The following is a 16,399-nucleotide window of genomic DNA, read 5'->3' as shown; positions in this document are numbered from 1 at the left end:
GGCTTCGCATTTCAGGTTTCAAAAATGAAGTCCAGTCTACTTTATTAAACCAGCCAATAAATCCAGACTATTTATTTGGTCCAGCGGTAGATACAATCCTGGACAAAATGAAAAAAGACACTGAGACTGCTAAGTCTATGGGAGCCTTACAGTCCCAACAACATAGAGGCTCCTTTCGTCGCTCCAATTACAGAGGTGCTGCAAGGGGTAACTCATCACAGCAGACCACAAACTACAAAGGGAATACGCAAACCACCTACAATAAAAACAATAGAGGTGGATACCGCGGCAATAACAACAAAGGCAGAGGACGAGGGAATAATACCACCAGATCCTCTACCAACACAAAACAGTGACTTCTTAGCGCTACCCCCAGACCATACACCACCAGTCGGGGGACGATTACAGCAGTTCCTACCAGTCTGGCAAAACATCACTACAGACAAGTGGGTAAGGCAAATTATCCAGGATGGCTATTGCCTAGAGCTAACCTCCACACCACACAACATACCACCAAGACACCGTCCTATGTCTGTAGAACACCTAAACTTATTGCAGCAAGAAGTCATCAGCATGCTGCAAAAAGGGGCCATAAAACTTGTACCATTAGAACATCAAGGAACAGGGGTATACTCACTATACTTCCTCATCCCCAAAAAAGACGGGTCTCTCAGACCAATTTTGGACCTCAGGCCCCTAAATCAATACATTTTATCAGAGCATTTTCATATGCTCACTCTACAACAAGTCTTACCACTGCTGCAACAAGGAGACTTCCTCGCAACTTTGGACCTCAAAGACGCATACTTCCATATACCGATACATCCTGCTCACAGGAAGTATCTCAGGTTCACAGTGTGGCGCCGCGGCCAGGGCGACTGACGCTGGAATCTGGGGACCACGGTTCGATCCCCGGCTCCGGCGGCAGGTTAGCCCAGCACCATGTGACTCTGGGCAATAGCTCGCTTAATCTTCCCGAAGGCCCCCCAGCGCCTAGAGACCCTTACGGGTGATTGTACGCTTTACAAATGTGGACTTTACTTTACTTACTTTACAATACTAAATCAACATTACCAATTCAAAGTCCTTCCATTTGGTGTAACAACAGCCCCGAGGGTGTTCACAAAATGCCTAGCGACAGTTGCTGCACATTTAAGAAGACAACATATTCACGTCTATCCGTACCTGGACGACTGCTAATACAAGCAAAGTCGGCCCAGCAATGTGCCAGCCACATGTCCCAAACTATTCGCCTCCTGCACAGTCTAGGCTTCACGTTGAACTGCCAAAATTCTCACCTTCAGCCATCCCATGTACAGCAGTACCTGGGAGCAACAATAAATACTCTAGCAGCAAAAGCATACCCAAACACTGCAAGAATAAACAGTATGCAGCTACTGATCCAGAAGTTCAAGCCCCAACACTCACTCTCTGCCCGAGTGTTAATGCAACTCATAGGCATGATGGCTTCGTACATCTTCATAGTCCCGCACGCAAGACTACACATGCGTCCGCTACAAGAGTGCTTAGCACGGCAGTGGAACCAGGCTCAAGGACAATTGAAAGACCTAGTGTTGGTGACCAGTCGTGCATACAACTCTCTGCATTGGTGGAATCCACAAAACCTTTGCAAGGGACGACTGTTCAAAGAGCCTGTACCACAAATAGTGTTGACAACGGACGCATCCCTGATAGGATGGGGAGCCCATGTCCTTCAGTACACAGTGCAGGGCCTATGGACAACACAACAGAAAAAGATGCACATCAACTTGCTAGAGATGATGGCAATTTTTCTCTCAATGAAAGCGTTCAAAGTACATTTATGCAACAAAATGTGTTGATCCGGACGGACAACATGACAGCAATGTACTACATACAGAAACAGGGAGGAAAACACTCTCCACAGCTATCACATCTAGCCCAAAGCATGTAGAAGTGGGCCATTCAAAGAAACATTTTTCTCATGGCGGAACACCTCCCAGGCAAGGACAACCAAATAGCGGATCTGCTCAGCAGACACAGCCAACAGATGCACGAGTGGGAGATTCATCCCACAGTGCTACAACCATACTTCCAACAGTGGGGACAACCAGAGATAGACCTGTTCGCCACAAGGGAAAACGCAAAATGGCAGTACTTTTGCCGCCAGGTTTCCACATCTGCAGTCGCAGGGCAATGCGATATGGATGAACTGGTCAGGCAGATTTGCGTACGCTTTTCCCCCAGCACCGTTAATACCGCTAGTGGCACGCAAACTACGCCAGCATTCACTGACACTAATCCTGGTTGCTCCAACATGGGCGAGGCAACCATGGTACACAACTTTCCTAGAACTATCCGTGGTGCCTCATCAAAGACTGCGGCGAACACCCACTCTTCTCACTCAGAGCCATGGAGACATACAGCACCAAGATCCGCAACAACTGAACCTTGCAATCTGGCTCCTGAAGTCTTAGAGTTTGGGTACCTAAACGTACCTCCTGACTGTATGAACATTATCAAAGAGGCAAGAAAACCTACTACCAGAGCTTGTTACGCTGCAAAGTGGAAGCGTTTTGTCATTTACTGTAATAACAATGACATAAACCCACTAGATGCTTCAACGCAAAATATCATTTGCTATCTTTTGCACCTACACCGTTGCAATCTAGCTTATTCATCTATAAGAATACACTTAGCTGCCATTGCAGCTTATCTTCAGAACAGACAGCATCTTTCGCTGTTTAGAGTACCTGCAGTTAAAGCATTCATGGAGGGACTCAAACGAATAATCCCCCCAAAACACCCACCTTCACCTGTCTGGAACCTAAACATCGTTTTAACCAGACTAATGGGACCACCATTTGAACCGTTGCATTCATGTGAATTACAATTTTTGACATGGAAGGTGGCTTTTCTAGTAGCAATTACTTCGCTTAGAAGAGTTAGCGAGCTGCAAGCCCTAACTATTCAAGAGCCATTCATCCAAATACATGCAAATAGGGTAGTTCTTAGAACAAACCCTACATTTATGCCCAAGGTGGTATCCCATTTTCATATCAATCAGACAATAGAACTGCCAGTGTTCTTTCCAAATCCACAGTCAGTACCTGAAAGGGCTCTACACACACTAGATGTCAAGAGAGCACTTCTATACTACATTGATAGAACTAAGGATTTTCGAAAGACTAAACAGTTGTTTGTTGCCTTTTCACCACAACACAAAGGCAACCCCATTTCAAAATCTGGGTTGGCCAGAAGGATAGTTAAGTGCATTCAAATATGTTATCTAAAAGCAAAACGCACTTTAACAGTTCCCCCAAGAGCGCATTCTACACGCAAACTAGGGGCATCCATGGCTTTCCTAGGAAACATTCCTCTAGAGGAAATATGTAGAGCAGCCACATGGTCTACCATACATACTTTCACAAAACACTATTGTGTAGATGTACATTCCAAACAGCAAGCGGCTGTAGGACAGGCTGTTCTAAAAACTCTGTTTCAGACTGCTGCAGCTAGCACAGGTAGCCATCGCTAAGGGAGAGACTGCTATACATTCTATGCACAGATGTGAATTCAGCAGCCCACATGCCTCGAACGGAATATGCTACTTACCAGTATGCATCTGTTCTTGGCATGTAGGGCTGCTGAAATTCAATTCTACCTTAAGGAATCTGCGTCTAGAATTGTCTCTACCAGATACATCATTACCGGAGGTAAGTAACCTGTACGTTAGTAGTGAAAGATTCCTTACCGACCCACCCATCCTCCTCATTCTCCTTACTTAGTTCTAGGGTTAAGGTCTTCCTTTTCAGGGCCCTAGTTTCAAGGCACCAGTGGTCAGTATCTTGCATGGCTCTGCGTTTTCTGGCACAGAAAGTCGTGTACTGAACTGAAGTCGGCGCGCAAGGGCGGTGTCTAAGTAGCTGCCGCGACGTCATCTCGGCGATCACGACGCCACCTTTCAATGCGCAGGGGTACTGCTGACGAAATCTTTTCGGATCCAGTCTGACACCTGGGGGTCATTCTAAGGTAAGGAATCTATCACTACTAATGTTTCTTACTGATATATCGTTACCAAAGGGAAGGTTCTGTATGCTTTAGCAGCTACTATAACACATACAATTACGGGGGACCCTAGGGCTAGTTTAATGACCGTGCTCTGGATACACGCCCTTCCGAACATTTACAACAACAAGGGTACCAGAGGGTCAAGGTAATAACAAGGGATACTCGGATAATGGCTGAGAAATAGTACCACTAGCTATATCACAACTCTTCTTTATAGGATAAAAGAGAGCCAATCAAGTGAATGGTCTTGAACACCCATCAGTCACCACTCGGAACCGCCCTTCATCATTTGGGGTTCTGGGGACCCGCACACCAAACTGCCTGATCTCAACCAGGAAAGGGCCTAATAGATGATAAACAGTCCCTCCTGTGGGCAGCGTGGGGTCACCTTTTGTCAGGAATAGTTGGTTAGATATATATATGAGTGGCGTGGCTGATGGGGTAACAGAAAAATGTGCAGTGCAGAGAAAATGTGATACCAAAAAATGAGAAAAAAGTAGATAAAATTGGTTTAGGAAGCAAAAAACTAATTTAATTGGATATAGCTTCCAATGCCAACATTAAAAATAGCCAAGACAGAGAAAATGTATAACCTGTCTAGTAGTGGAACGTGGTCACGTTCCACTACTAGACAGGTTATAAATTTTAGCAGCTAGTCAAACCTGCTGATCTCAGTTATTTATTTTCAATTTCAAACTGGATTACTCGAAACAGTGTTGCTATCCTAATATTTTGTAGTGCTGTTTTAACCACTTCTGTTTGTAAATCCTTATAGAGGCCTTCATCTCTGTTGCTTTGTTTCCCAGGGAAAGAGCTGCCTCAAACAAATTAGTTCGACGTACAGAGAAGAAATTAAAAGAAGTTTTTATGCAAGTGGAAGATGAGCGCCGGCATGCTGATCAGTACAAAGAGCAGGTGAGGGCAAGAGGGCAGCAATCAGTTGAAGGAATGCCACATTGGAGGATAGATTGATTTAGGTTCTAGCCAATGATATGTTCATTTGATATGGAGACCCAAATTGCTTACATTTTGTTCTTTTTTTGAATACTTTTCTACTAGTGCATTGTTTTGTAGAGTGCTAAATGCAACAAACTACTCCCAGCATTGGGTCCAAAGATCTTTATCAGTGATTATGGTTTTAGAAGCTTTAGACACCTAGGGGTAGATAACCTTTAGTGGCTTAAATAAACCTTCTGGCCCCCTGCAAGATACGGTAAATGAGTCCTATTACTGTCATTGACCTTTACCCTTTGTCTTCTTAAAGACTCACAAAGCCAAACTACTCCTCAGTAAACACACATTTAGGGGCTCTGGATTTATATAATTAATTCTCAGGAGAAGATGTAAGGCCCTGCAGTATCAAGCATACCTAGTCATGAGTTAAAACAAAATGTTAGTAGCATATGTGGTTATTGATACACTGTGAATCTACAGTACTACAGACTACAAACATATGCTTAAAGACTAAGTAAAACATGTTTTACACGCTTAAACCTCACTGAACAGAGAACCCAGTCAGTTACACAGACAATTTAAGATATTATCTTGTATGAGGCATGTGGGCTGCTGAATTCATATCTATAGCATAGATCGCCGCCTAGTGTTGGGTCCGGATGATTGCACATTGTTGTCCTGGAAGAGTCTTCGAAGTATCACGAGATAGGTGGCTCCTCCCCTGGACTACAGTGCGCATGGGCATCGACTCCATCCTCAGATTGTTTTTTTCCGCCATTGGGTTCGGATGTAATTTCGTTATCTCCAGTTCGGAATCAACATACACTTTTTCAAGGCCAAAAGGCCTTTTTCGAACCGTCGGTATTGTTTTGCGTTCGGTGCCCAGTTCCGTTCCGACTCGGTTCCCGAGTTGGACATCCAGGGAGTCGCGTGACTCTTCGGTGATCGAGGCCCAGTCGACGCAGCAAGACCTTCGACGACACAACATGGAACGGAGCCCGTTCAAGAAGTGTCCCGGGTGCGGCTTGAAGTACCCACACATCGACGTCCACCCGGTGTGCAACAAGTGCCTGTCGCCGGACCACGATGAAGCCAGCTGTATGGCTTGTTCCAGGTTTCGTTCGAAGAAGACGATTCGGCTTCGGCGCGTGGCGCGCATGGAGGCCCGGCAGTCGGCCCCGGCACCGGTGGACATCTTCGACAGCGAAGAAGCAGACGAACACGACGTTCAGTTGCAGATTTCACCTCCGGCGGAGGAAATCGACTACGACTATCAAGCGGATGTCGAAGGCCTAGACGTAGAAGAAGTCGTCGACGAGGTAGGAGACGACAATGAGGCCTATGGGGCCATGGAAGATAGCTCGAAGGAAGATCTATGCCCCGTTCGAACAATTACAAAGGCTCAGGTCGAGGGATCGCCACTCGGCCTTACCCAAGACCTTCTACCAGGATCCACGGCCCCGCCTCCAGGCCCGGCTTCGGACACTTCGGCGGAGCCGCCATTGTTGAAAACGAAACCGAAAGTGAAACCTTCGGTATCGACACAACCGAAAGTGGTTGAAGCGCCATCGAAACCGAAGACGTCTGCTCCCCTATCGACACCCTCGTCTTCCGAAGTGTCGGGACGACCCAGGCCGAAGAAAGCTGTCGACCCGGTGAAGTCGGGCAAAAGCGTCGAGCCAAAGTTGACCAAGGCCGTCGAGCCGAAGTCCAAGAAGGGCGTCGAACCGGAGTCAAGCAAGGACGCCGAGCCGAAGACTGGGGCCCCGAAAACGGTTACCCAGGCCGCCGACCAAAAACAGTTGGCGTCCACGTCTGCTGTCGCGGAAGGGGGGCGTAGCACGCCTAAGACAGATGCTCCTAAGCCTCGGCCTGAACGGCCCACGTCATCGACGCTCGAGCCTTCACACGTTGGTGGACCGAGATCGTCCGTCGTGTCGACGAAGCCATCCGCTTCCTTTACGAACCAGGTCTCGGACTCCCTAAAACGTATCAGGGACAAGGCTTCGGCGGAAGATCCCAAGGCACCCTCCGCCCCGAAGCAATCTGTCCCGACGTCAAAGTCATCGACGCCAATCCTCTTCACGTTGCCGCCGAAGGTGGCGCCGAAGGCCTTCGCACCACGGTCGGTGCCCGAGGCAAACTTGCAGGGTTCTGCGGGGTCGAAGCCTCCTCACCCGGCTGGGGGCCTGAAGCATCGACCACCATTGGTAGAGGAGCAGTCGGAACGTTGCATCGATGCCGACACCGGGAAGCTTACGCTTTACAAAAGGAAGATTACGGCGACGAAGCCTTTGGAGTCATACACAATTCCTCTAAAGCGCAAAAAGCCTGCTTCGGATTCACCAGTCTTGGTCGAGCCACTGACTCCTCGGACTCCAAGAATCGCCACACCCTCACCAACTTATTCAGATGTGGAGGATGCTGGGGATGAGGATGAGGAATACAACTTTCCTGCCAACACAGATCCTGATGAACAACAGGACTCTTGGGTTGAGGCAGGAGACCAAGGGGATCAGCAACCCGTCCATGACCCTCAGGTCTACAACGTCAAGACCTCTCCCACTTAGGATTCTGCGGCTTTCAATGCCTTGATTGAGAGGGCGGCAAAAAACCACGACGTTGAGCTGCATGCTGACCCTGTTGAGGTGGACTTCCTCTTTGACACTTTTTCGGCAGCTGAAAAGACTGTGAAGACTCTCTCAATGCAAAGGGGGTCCTGAAACATGCTGCGGACATCTTTAAGGAACCCACGCGGTCAAGGGTAGTCAACCCTAGAATTGAAAAAAAATACAGACCGGCACCTGGCGATCCAACCTACATCAAGGGCCCGTTGCCATTGGACTCTCTGGTCGTTTCTAATGCCCGCAAACGGGCGAATTCGCAGACCACTGGTGAAGCTCCTCCTACGGACAAAGAATCCAAAGGGCTGGAGGCATCAGGAAAGAGAGTAGCAGCTCAGGCGGCCAATATCTGGTGTATTTCTAACACGCAGGCACTCTTGGCTAGATACGACAGGGCACACTACGACACACTAGAGACCCTGTTGCAACATCTACCAGACCAATATAAAGAGGCAGCGGAGATGCTTATCCAAGAAGGGAAGCTCATCTCCAACGCTTCCATTAAGTGTGCACTAGACGTTGCGGACACTGCTGCCAGGGCGATTAACACCAGTGTGATGTTGAGACGTCAGGCATGGCTCAGAATCTCCGGGTTTAAGCCGGAGATACAAACTACCATCCTCAACCAGCCGGTAAACCCTGACAGATTATTTGGTCCTGAGGTGGATACCACCCTGGAAAAAATAAAAAAGGATACCGAGACTGCTAAGTCCATGGGAGCTCTCCAGTCCCAACAGTTTAGAGGGAGCACTTTTCGTCGCTCAGGCAGTAGAGGTGTTTCCAGAGGCCAGATGTCCCAGCAAACACAATTCAATAAAGGTGGGGTGCAATCCTCTTACACCAAGCAAAGTAGAGGAGGTTACCGGGGCAACAGCACCAAGGGCAGAGGCAGGGGCAACAACAACTCCCGCTCCTCCGCCTCCAACAAACAGTGACGCCCTGTCACTGCCCCCCGACCATTCCACACCTGTCGGGGGGAGACTCCAGCAGTTCCTGCCAGTCTGGAAATCCATCACCACAGACAGGTGGGTCAGGAAACTTATCCAGTTTGGTTATTGTTTGGAGCTCACATCCACTCCACCCAACATACCACCAAAACACCGTCCTATGTCCACAGAGCATTTGCACTTATTGCAGCAGGAGGTTCTTGTCATGCTGCAAAAAGGCGCTATAGAGCTTGTGTCAGTGGAGGAAAAAGGCACAGGAGTGTACTCCCTGTACTTCTTAATCCCAAAGAAGGACGGGTCCCTCAGACCTATTCTGGACCTCAGGCCCCTAAACCAGTACATTCTCTCAGAACACTTCCACATGCTAACGCTGCAGCAAGTTCTTCCGTTGCTCAATCAGGGAGACTTCCTCGCAACCTTGGACCTCAAGGATGCTTACTTCCACATTCCACTCCATCCATCACACAGGAAATACCTCAGATTCACCATTCAAAATCGGCATTATCAATTCAGGGTCCTTCCTTTCGGAGTGACCACGGCCCCCAGAGTGTTCACCAAATGTCTGGCGACGGTGGCGGCGCACCTCAGGAGACAGAACGTACATGTCTACCCTTATCTGGACGACTGGCTGGTTCAGGCAAAGTCAGCCCAGCAGTGCGCCGCCGAGATGTCCCACACCATTCACCTTCTTCACGGTCTGGGCTTCTCATTAAACTATCCGAAGTCGCACCTTCAGCCGGCCCATGTGCGGCAGTATCTGGGCGCGACGATAGATACCCTAGCGGCCACGGCTCAGCCAAATTCAGTGAGGATCAACAACATCCAGTCGCTAATCCAAAAGTTCAGACCGCAACACTCGCTTCTTGCGAGAGTGTTCATGCAGTTGATAGGCATGATGGCCTCCCGCATCTTCATAGTCCCGCACGCGAGGTTACATATGCGTCCGCTCCAAAAATGCTTGGCGCGTCAGTGGACTCAGGCTCAAGGACAGTTGAACGACCTAGTGTTGGTGACCGGTCAGGCATACAACTCTCTGCATTGGTGGAATCCACACAACCTTTGCAAGGGCCGACCGTTCCAGGAGCCTGTGCCACAGATTATCCTGACGACGGACACATCTCTCCAGGGATGGGGAGCTCATGTACTCTACTACACGGTGCAGGGACTATGGACGACGCAAAAAAGGAAGATGCACATCAACTACCTAGAACTGATGGCAATCTTCATGGCGTTGAAGGCATTCAAAGTACATCTGTGCCACAAGGTCGTGTTGATCCGGACGGACAACATGACGGCCATGTACTACATCCAAAAGCAGGGAGGTACACACTCTCCACAGTTGTCTCATCTGGCTCAGAGCATGTGGAAGTGGGCCATTCAAAGGAACATCTTCCTCATGGCGGAACACCTCCCGGGCAAGGACAATCAGATGGCGGACCTGCTCAGCAGGTACAGCCACCAAATGCACGAGTGGGAGATACAACCATCAGTACTCCGCCCGTACTTCCAGCAGTGGAGTCATCCAGAGATAGACCTGTTCGCCACAATGGAAAACGCAAAATGCCAAAGCTTTGCCGCCAGGTTCCCTCACCCACAGTCGCAAGGCAATGCGATATGGATAAACTGGTCAGGCAAATTTGCGTACGCTTTTCCCCCAGTACCTCTCATACCGCTGGTGGCAAGAAAGCTAAAGCAACACTCGATGACACTCATCCTGGTTGCTCCAACGTGGGCACGCCAGCCATGGTACACCACGTTTCTAAAACTCTCCGTGGTACCGCATCAACGGCTGCACCTCACACCCAGGCTTTTGACGCAGAACCATGGCGACATTCAGCATCCAGATCCGCAACCGCTCAATCTGGCGATCTGGCTCCTGAGGTCTTAGAGTTTGGCTACCTTGACTTGCCTCCAGAATGCATGGATATCATTTGGGAGGCGAGAAAGCCCACCACTAGAGCCTGCTATGCAGCGAAATGGAAGCGGTTTGTCATTTACTGTACTGAACACCACATCAACCCGCTAGATGCATCCATTCCCAACATCATATGTTATTTGTTACATCTTTACAAATGCAATCTTGCATATGCTTCTATTCGGATACACTTATCCGCCATAGCGGCTTATCTCCAAAACATGCAGCATCTCTCCGTTTTCAAAGTGCCTGCCATTAAAGCCTTCCTGGAAGGACTAAAGCGGGTCATCCCTCCAAGGACCCCGCCAGCTCCTGTATGGAACCTCAATGTGGTCCTTACCAGGTTGATGGGCCCACCTTTTGAGCCTCTACATTCATGTGAGATTCAGTTCTTAACGTGGAAAGTGGCTTTTCTCATTGCCATTACGTCTCTAGGATGTGTTAGTGAGCTGCAGGCGCTCACTGTACAAGAACCATTCATTCAAATTCACTCTAACAGGGTGGTGCTGCGCACTAACCCTAAATTTCTTCCTAAAGTGGTTTCGCAGTTCCATGTCAATCAGACCATTGAACTGCCCACGTTCTTTCAAAACCCAGAGACAGTAGCCGAAAGGATGCTCCACACTCTTGATGTCAAACGAGCTTTGATGTACTACATCGATAGGACCAAAGAATTTAGGAAGACACAACAACTCTTTGTTGCCTTTTCAGCCCAGCACAAAGGCAACCCCATTTCCAAAGCAGGTATAGCCAGGTGGAGCGGTAAGTGCATTCAGATTTGCTATCACAAGGCCAAGCGCACTTTAACGGTCCCTCCCAGAGCCCACTCCACCCGCAAGTTGGGGGCCTCTATGGCTTTCCTTGGTAATATCCCTTTGGAAGATATTTGTAGAGCAGCCACATGGTCTACACCACACACATTTACTAAACATTACTGTGTAGATGTGCACTCCAAGCAGCAGGCAGCTGTAGGGCAGGCTGTTCTTAAAACACTTTTTCAGACTTCTGCAGCTGGCACAGGCGGCCGCCGTTAATGGAGGGACTGCTATGTATTCTATGCTATAGATATGAATTCAGCAGCCCACATGCCTCGAACTGAATATGCTACTTACCAGTATGCATCTGTTCTTGGCGTGTAGGGCTGCTGACATTCATATCGCCAGCCCTCCTCCCCGGCGCCTGTAGCGGCTGCAGACTTTTTACACTTACTCTTAGCATGGCCATCGCTTACACTGTTACACTCTATCTTTGCCACAATGGCTAAAAACAATCTGAGGATGGAGTCGATGCCCATGCGCACTGTAGTCCAGGGGAGGAGCCACCTATCTCGTGATACTTCGAAGACTCTTCCAGGACAACAATGTGCAATCATCCGGACCCAACACTAGGCGGCGATCTATGCTATAGATATGAATGTCAGCAGCCCTACATGCCAAGAACAGATGCATACTGGTAGGTAGCATATTCATTATGCAGCCAGTGCTGTCAAAGGAAGAATAATACTCCAAATTCCAAAAATTGGGGGCAGAAAGAGATGGTGACAGAAAGGCTGTAAGGTCAGGAGAGTTTATGTCCGCACCGTGTGTTGCAGTAGATACACATTGTAAAAAAGTGCCCCTTTATGACATGGATGTCCCCACTTTTTACCTGGTATTTGATGTGATTTCGACTGAAAGTGCACTGAGTTCCTGCTAACGAGGTACCCAGTGCCAGAGCGCTTTCCCAAAACTGTAAAAAATGTTCCCCAATTGGAAAATCTTTAGGACGCTCTGTAAGCCCCTAGTAAATGGTGGTACCTAGGCCATGAGGTACTAAAGGGCTGCAGCACGAATTGTGACACCCAAAGGGACCCCTCACAAAGCACATGCGAGACGGCCTTTGCATCCCTGTGTGCCTTGTCCCCTCCCACTGCATATGATATTTGCAAGTCACCCCTCCAGCAGGCCTTACCGCCCTAAGGCAGGGTGCTTAATATTATATATGAGGACTTATCTGCCTGGGCAGATATGGCCCTGTGTTGGTCATCCCTTTTGCTGCAGGTGCAAGTGACCAGGGAAGTCATCTTAAACCATGTACTGGACATTGGTGAAAACAAACTGTACTGATAGGCAGTGAGGTATACTCTGCGCACGGTTCTGTGATTTAGTATTTAGAACATTAATTTCCATACAAAGGCTGCATCAAAGGAAACTAAAACAACGACCGCCCCACATTGTTAAATAGCATATGCAAATTGCAAATGCTAATAAATTAGAAACAAATCAGTTCCCTGAGCGAAAAGAATCAGATTTCAAATCATTAGTCCATATACGACAGTAATATCAAGTGTTCTTCCTTGGTCTTTATTTCATATCTTGTATTTCGGGGAGACTTGTTTGCACTTGAATCACACTTTAATTCTTTGATGATACAACTAACAGCCAACAGTTCTTGCCAACACGTGTTTTGTCTATAGGATAATACCCACAGACTTCATCAGGGTTGGAACAAACGGATATAAGGCCAAGTTATATTTTTAAAACCATGAACCTATGTTAGGCCTAACCTCCACCAAAGAAAGAGAACAAAAGAAAAAAGGAGGAAATGAAAAGACACCCAGTGTATCACATCAAGTTCCGAAACCAGACTTCTAATGCATTATTGCCCAATCAAATAAAAACAACAGTGTGCCACACCCATTCTACAATGCAGCAACACAATCCATATTACACCTTATATTAAATAATAAACAAGAGAATCCCAATCACCGAAGAGCCTCATCACAAGGCAACAACATCTGGACTTGACCAGATAGGACCACAATTCTGTAGCCAACATGCCTTAGTCGAATACCTCCACTATACATTTTACACTACATGTTACAAAAGGACCCACACTGGACTGCGTTATTAAAAATGGAGATTCGTGGACAGTCTTCCAATAATATTGTAGACCGAGTGTATCCAAATGCAACAAATGGACAACAGAATATTTTTAAGAATTATCCTACTGCATATTCTGATTTGTATTCAACACATTTACTCTAGTGAGAGCCAATTATGTTTGTTATAGGTTCACTTACCAAATACGAAATTCACAGTGAATAGTGATAACCTAATCGTCAATCCGTAGCAAGATCAGTCCTTAAAACATATCTATAGCAAAAAAGAAAAGAAGAAACCACATAATGATCCTAGACCTCTGTATAATTCCCCAAATTAAAACAGAGGTAAACAAAAACTGTATTGATTTATATAAAAAGTGGAAGACCGGTACCCTCCTACTAAGTTCACAATGCGCCTAAGTCAGCACCTAAAGATTATTATTATTACCAAACATTAACCATGACCGGCTATTTCGCACAACTTGTTAACAGTACTGGCTATTTGGAGCGATCTTTAACAGTATAATATCCAAATATGTTTAGTTACTACAACGCACACCAATTAATAACTGGCAGCCTTAAAATAGAGATAACTCAAGTGCACATTCATATTACCTGTATTTCATGAGAGTCTCTTAGAACAGCAACAATAGCAAAGTCACGCTATATCTCACGGCAATATTTCTGCATACCGGATCGGTATTTCAGTATCAGTAAGATCGATTGTTATTTTTAATTACCTAAAACTAGTATTTATTATATATTTATTTGGGTTTCAGGCAGAAACAGCCCTTACCAATCATGGGTCATTCAATATTCACGGCGAGTGATGCCGGTCAACATCTTGGGGACTCTATTTATTTCTAAGTGCCACAAGCACTAAAGACGGACTATACCGCACAGGGCCAAATAGTCGGCCCGAGCGGGCGCCATCTTAGAACATTATAATTCTCACCGTGATAATATGCCAATTGCAAAATATTATAAAACGATCACTATTATACCATCAAGATCTAAAACCTGTATCTAAAATCTGTAAAATCGTATAACAGACACAAGCGATGTTATAGTAAAACGTTCTCCATTATTAATCCCTCAATAATTGCGGGAGCGTCTTCAGTCTCAAAAGTGCTACAATGATATCTGATCTTCTGTCCTCAAACCGATATGTAATCGTAGATCTATAATATCCCATATTCGCTACGGAATTCCTCAAGCGGAATTCTAATATTTCAAATTTTACCTATTGCTATGCATAATTCAAAAACCCTCATTCCCAGTTGTAAGAAATATGGTATTTGAACTTCAAGGCTACCAGCTACCCCATATTAGAGCATGTGAAAAGTAACATCATAGTTCAGTGAACACAAGGAGAAACGAGAGAGAGGGAAGAAGTGTATATAGTGCGAGTCCACCCGTGATTCTGTTGCAAACAACTAGAAGAAATTGAATAATTTGCACATTGTATCCACATATCACATATATAATTTCATCAATATGCGGATCGCCTTGTTTCATATCTAATAGGGTTAGACGGTGGAGTCTAATCAAATGCTTACCACCCAATCTTATTTTAAACATTATCATTAACCCTACATTCATGATAAATACAGATCCTCACCTGTCTACGTAATACAAATTTGCAAACAGCATTGTAATCCATTTTCCGATGGTTTGCACATTATATCCACAGAGCCCACATCTGATTTCATAAATATATGGACCTTCTCGATCCATATCTGGTGGGGTTATGCAGTTGGTTACAGTAGGTACATACCTACAAACCGTATTTTAAACATTGTCAATATCCCTATGTTGATCATAGTTTTAGGTGAAGCCTCATCAATCAACTTGATACAACATTACAGAAATCAAGTCATCCGATTTCAGATTAGACCCACCTACGCGTACAAGATTTTATTAGCACGTAAGTCCATTAGGGCCATCACTTAGACAGATTGTGCAGTAAATTGCCGTTAATTCCATACATTTAGCAACCCAGGAAGTACTGTAACTCAGAATCAATGTTAATGCCTTGTTCTACGGCACGCAGGTTTAGGATACATCACACCTCACATTGGCGCAACCCTGAGTTCTCTATTCCTCCCACGACTATCGCTCAGTATATTCAAATGCCATGAAAAGTGAATGATAGATTACCACTTTGACTAGGGCTTTCGAGCGCATGATTGACTAAGGGGTATCTCGAATCCAATTTTTTAAGGGCTCTAAAGTGTTCTGAGATACGGTCCTTTACGCATCTGATAGCGTTGCCTTTATATACCTTCATACATTTACACCGAATGGCATAGATAACATATTTTGTTGAAGTCAATATGTTGACAGATCCTGTATTTAACAGAGCCATTATATTGAAAGTCGATTTTACCATGCTCTGCAAATATACACATACTGCAATGGCCACACCTAAATGATCCCATATTAAGTTTGCGGAGCCGGGGCGCTAGGTGGCACACAAGCGGAATGGTCGCCATTAAGTGAGGTTCCCGCAGACCGGCCTTAATATCCGACATTTATCCTGCTCAACATCAGTAAAATACTTCTGACAACGTGTGGTGCGGACCCTACAATCCGGGTTTCATAGAGGTGGCAAGTTCTGTGCTGCTAGGGGCCTCTGGCGCTGTCAAACACGGAGGAGGAGCAGACCGGTGTTCTGGCCTGGAGCTGCAGGATCTGCTGAGCGGTGTAGCGGACAACGAGAGCGCCGCAGTCCCCACAAGCCACAGAGGCCTGTCCGGGGTTAGGCAGTGCAGCCGGCGGGAGACCTGACAACCGCGACCGCATCGGACGCCTGCTCCCACTACGCGGCAGACCAGTGAGTGCAGAGAGGGCTGCAAGAGTTGCGAGGGAAGATAACGGCTAGGGTGACCAACCGTCCGTAAATTTCACGGACCGTCCGTAAATTTCACCTCACGTCCGTTGTCCGTGAAGGTTTCTTTACCGGACGCCTTTTGTTCGTAATTTGGGCCTTGCAGGGGAACAGAGCTGTTCCCTGTGAGAGGCCTCAGCTCCCTGATGAGGGCCG

General features: G+C 46.7%; 1 protein-coding gene across 6 annotated transcripts in view; it reads left to right on the top strand.

Moving 5' to 3' along the window:
• Nucleotides 1-16,399, top strand: part of MYH10 (myosin heavy chain 10) — a 1,407,286-nt gene that overhangs the window by 1,253,332 nt on the left and 137,555 nt on the right. For all 6 annotated transcript variants that reach the window (XM_078654665.1, XM_078654664.1, XM_078654663.1 and 3 more), the window contains one exon: nt 4,857-4,965. In XM_078654665.1, the coding sequence (XP_078510791.1) occupies nt 4,857-4,965 (109 nt within the window). The remainder of the gene's footprint in view (nt 1-4,856; nt 4,966-16,399) is intronic.

This window comes from Lissotriton helveticus, chromosome 7 (assembly GCF_964261635.1).
Source record: "Lissotriton helveticus chromosome 7, aLisHel1.1, whole genome shotgun sequence".
Classification (NCBI taxonomy): domain Eukaryota; kingdom Metazoa; phylum Chordata; class Amphibia; order Caudata; family Salamandridae; genus Lissotriton; species Lissotriton helveticus.
This window is presented reverse-complemented; position numbering and strand designations above follow the sequence as displayed.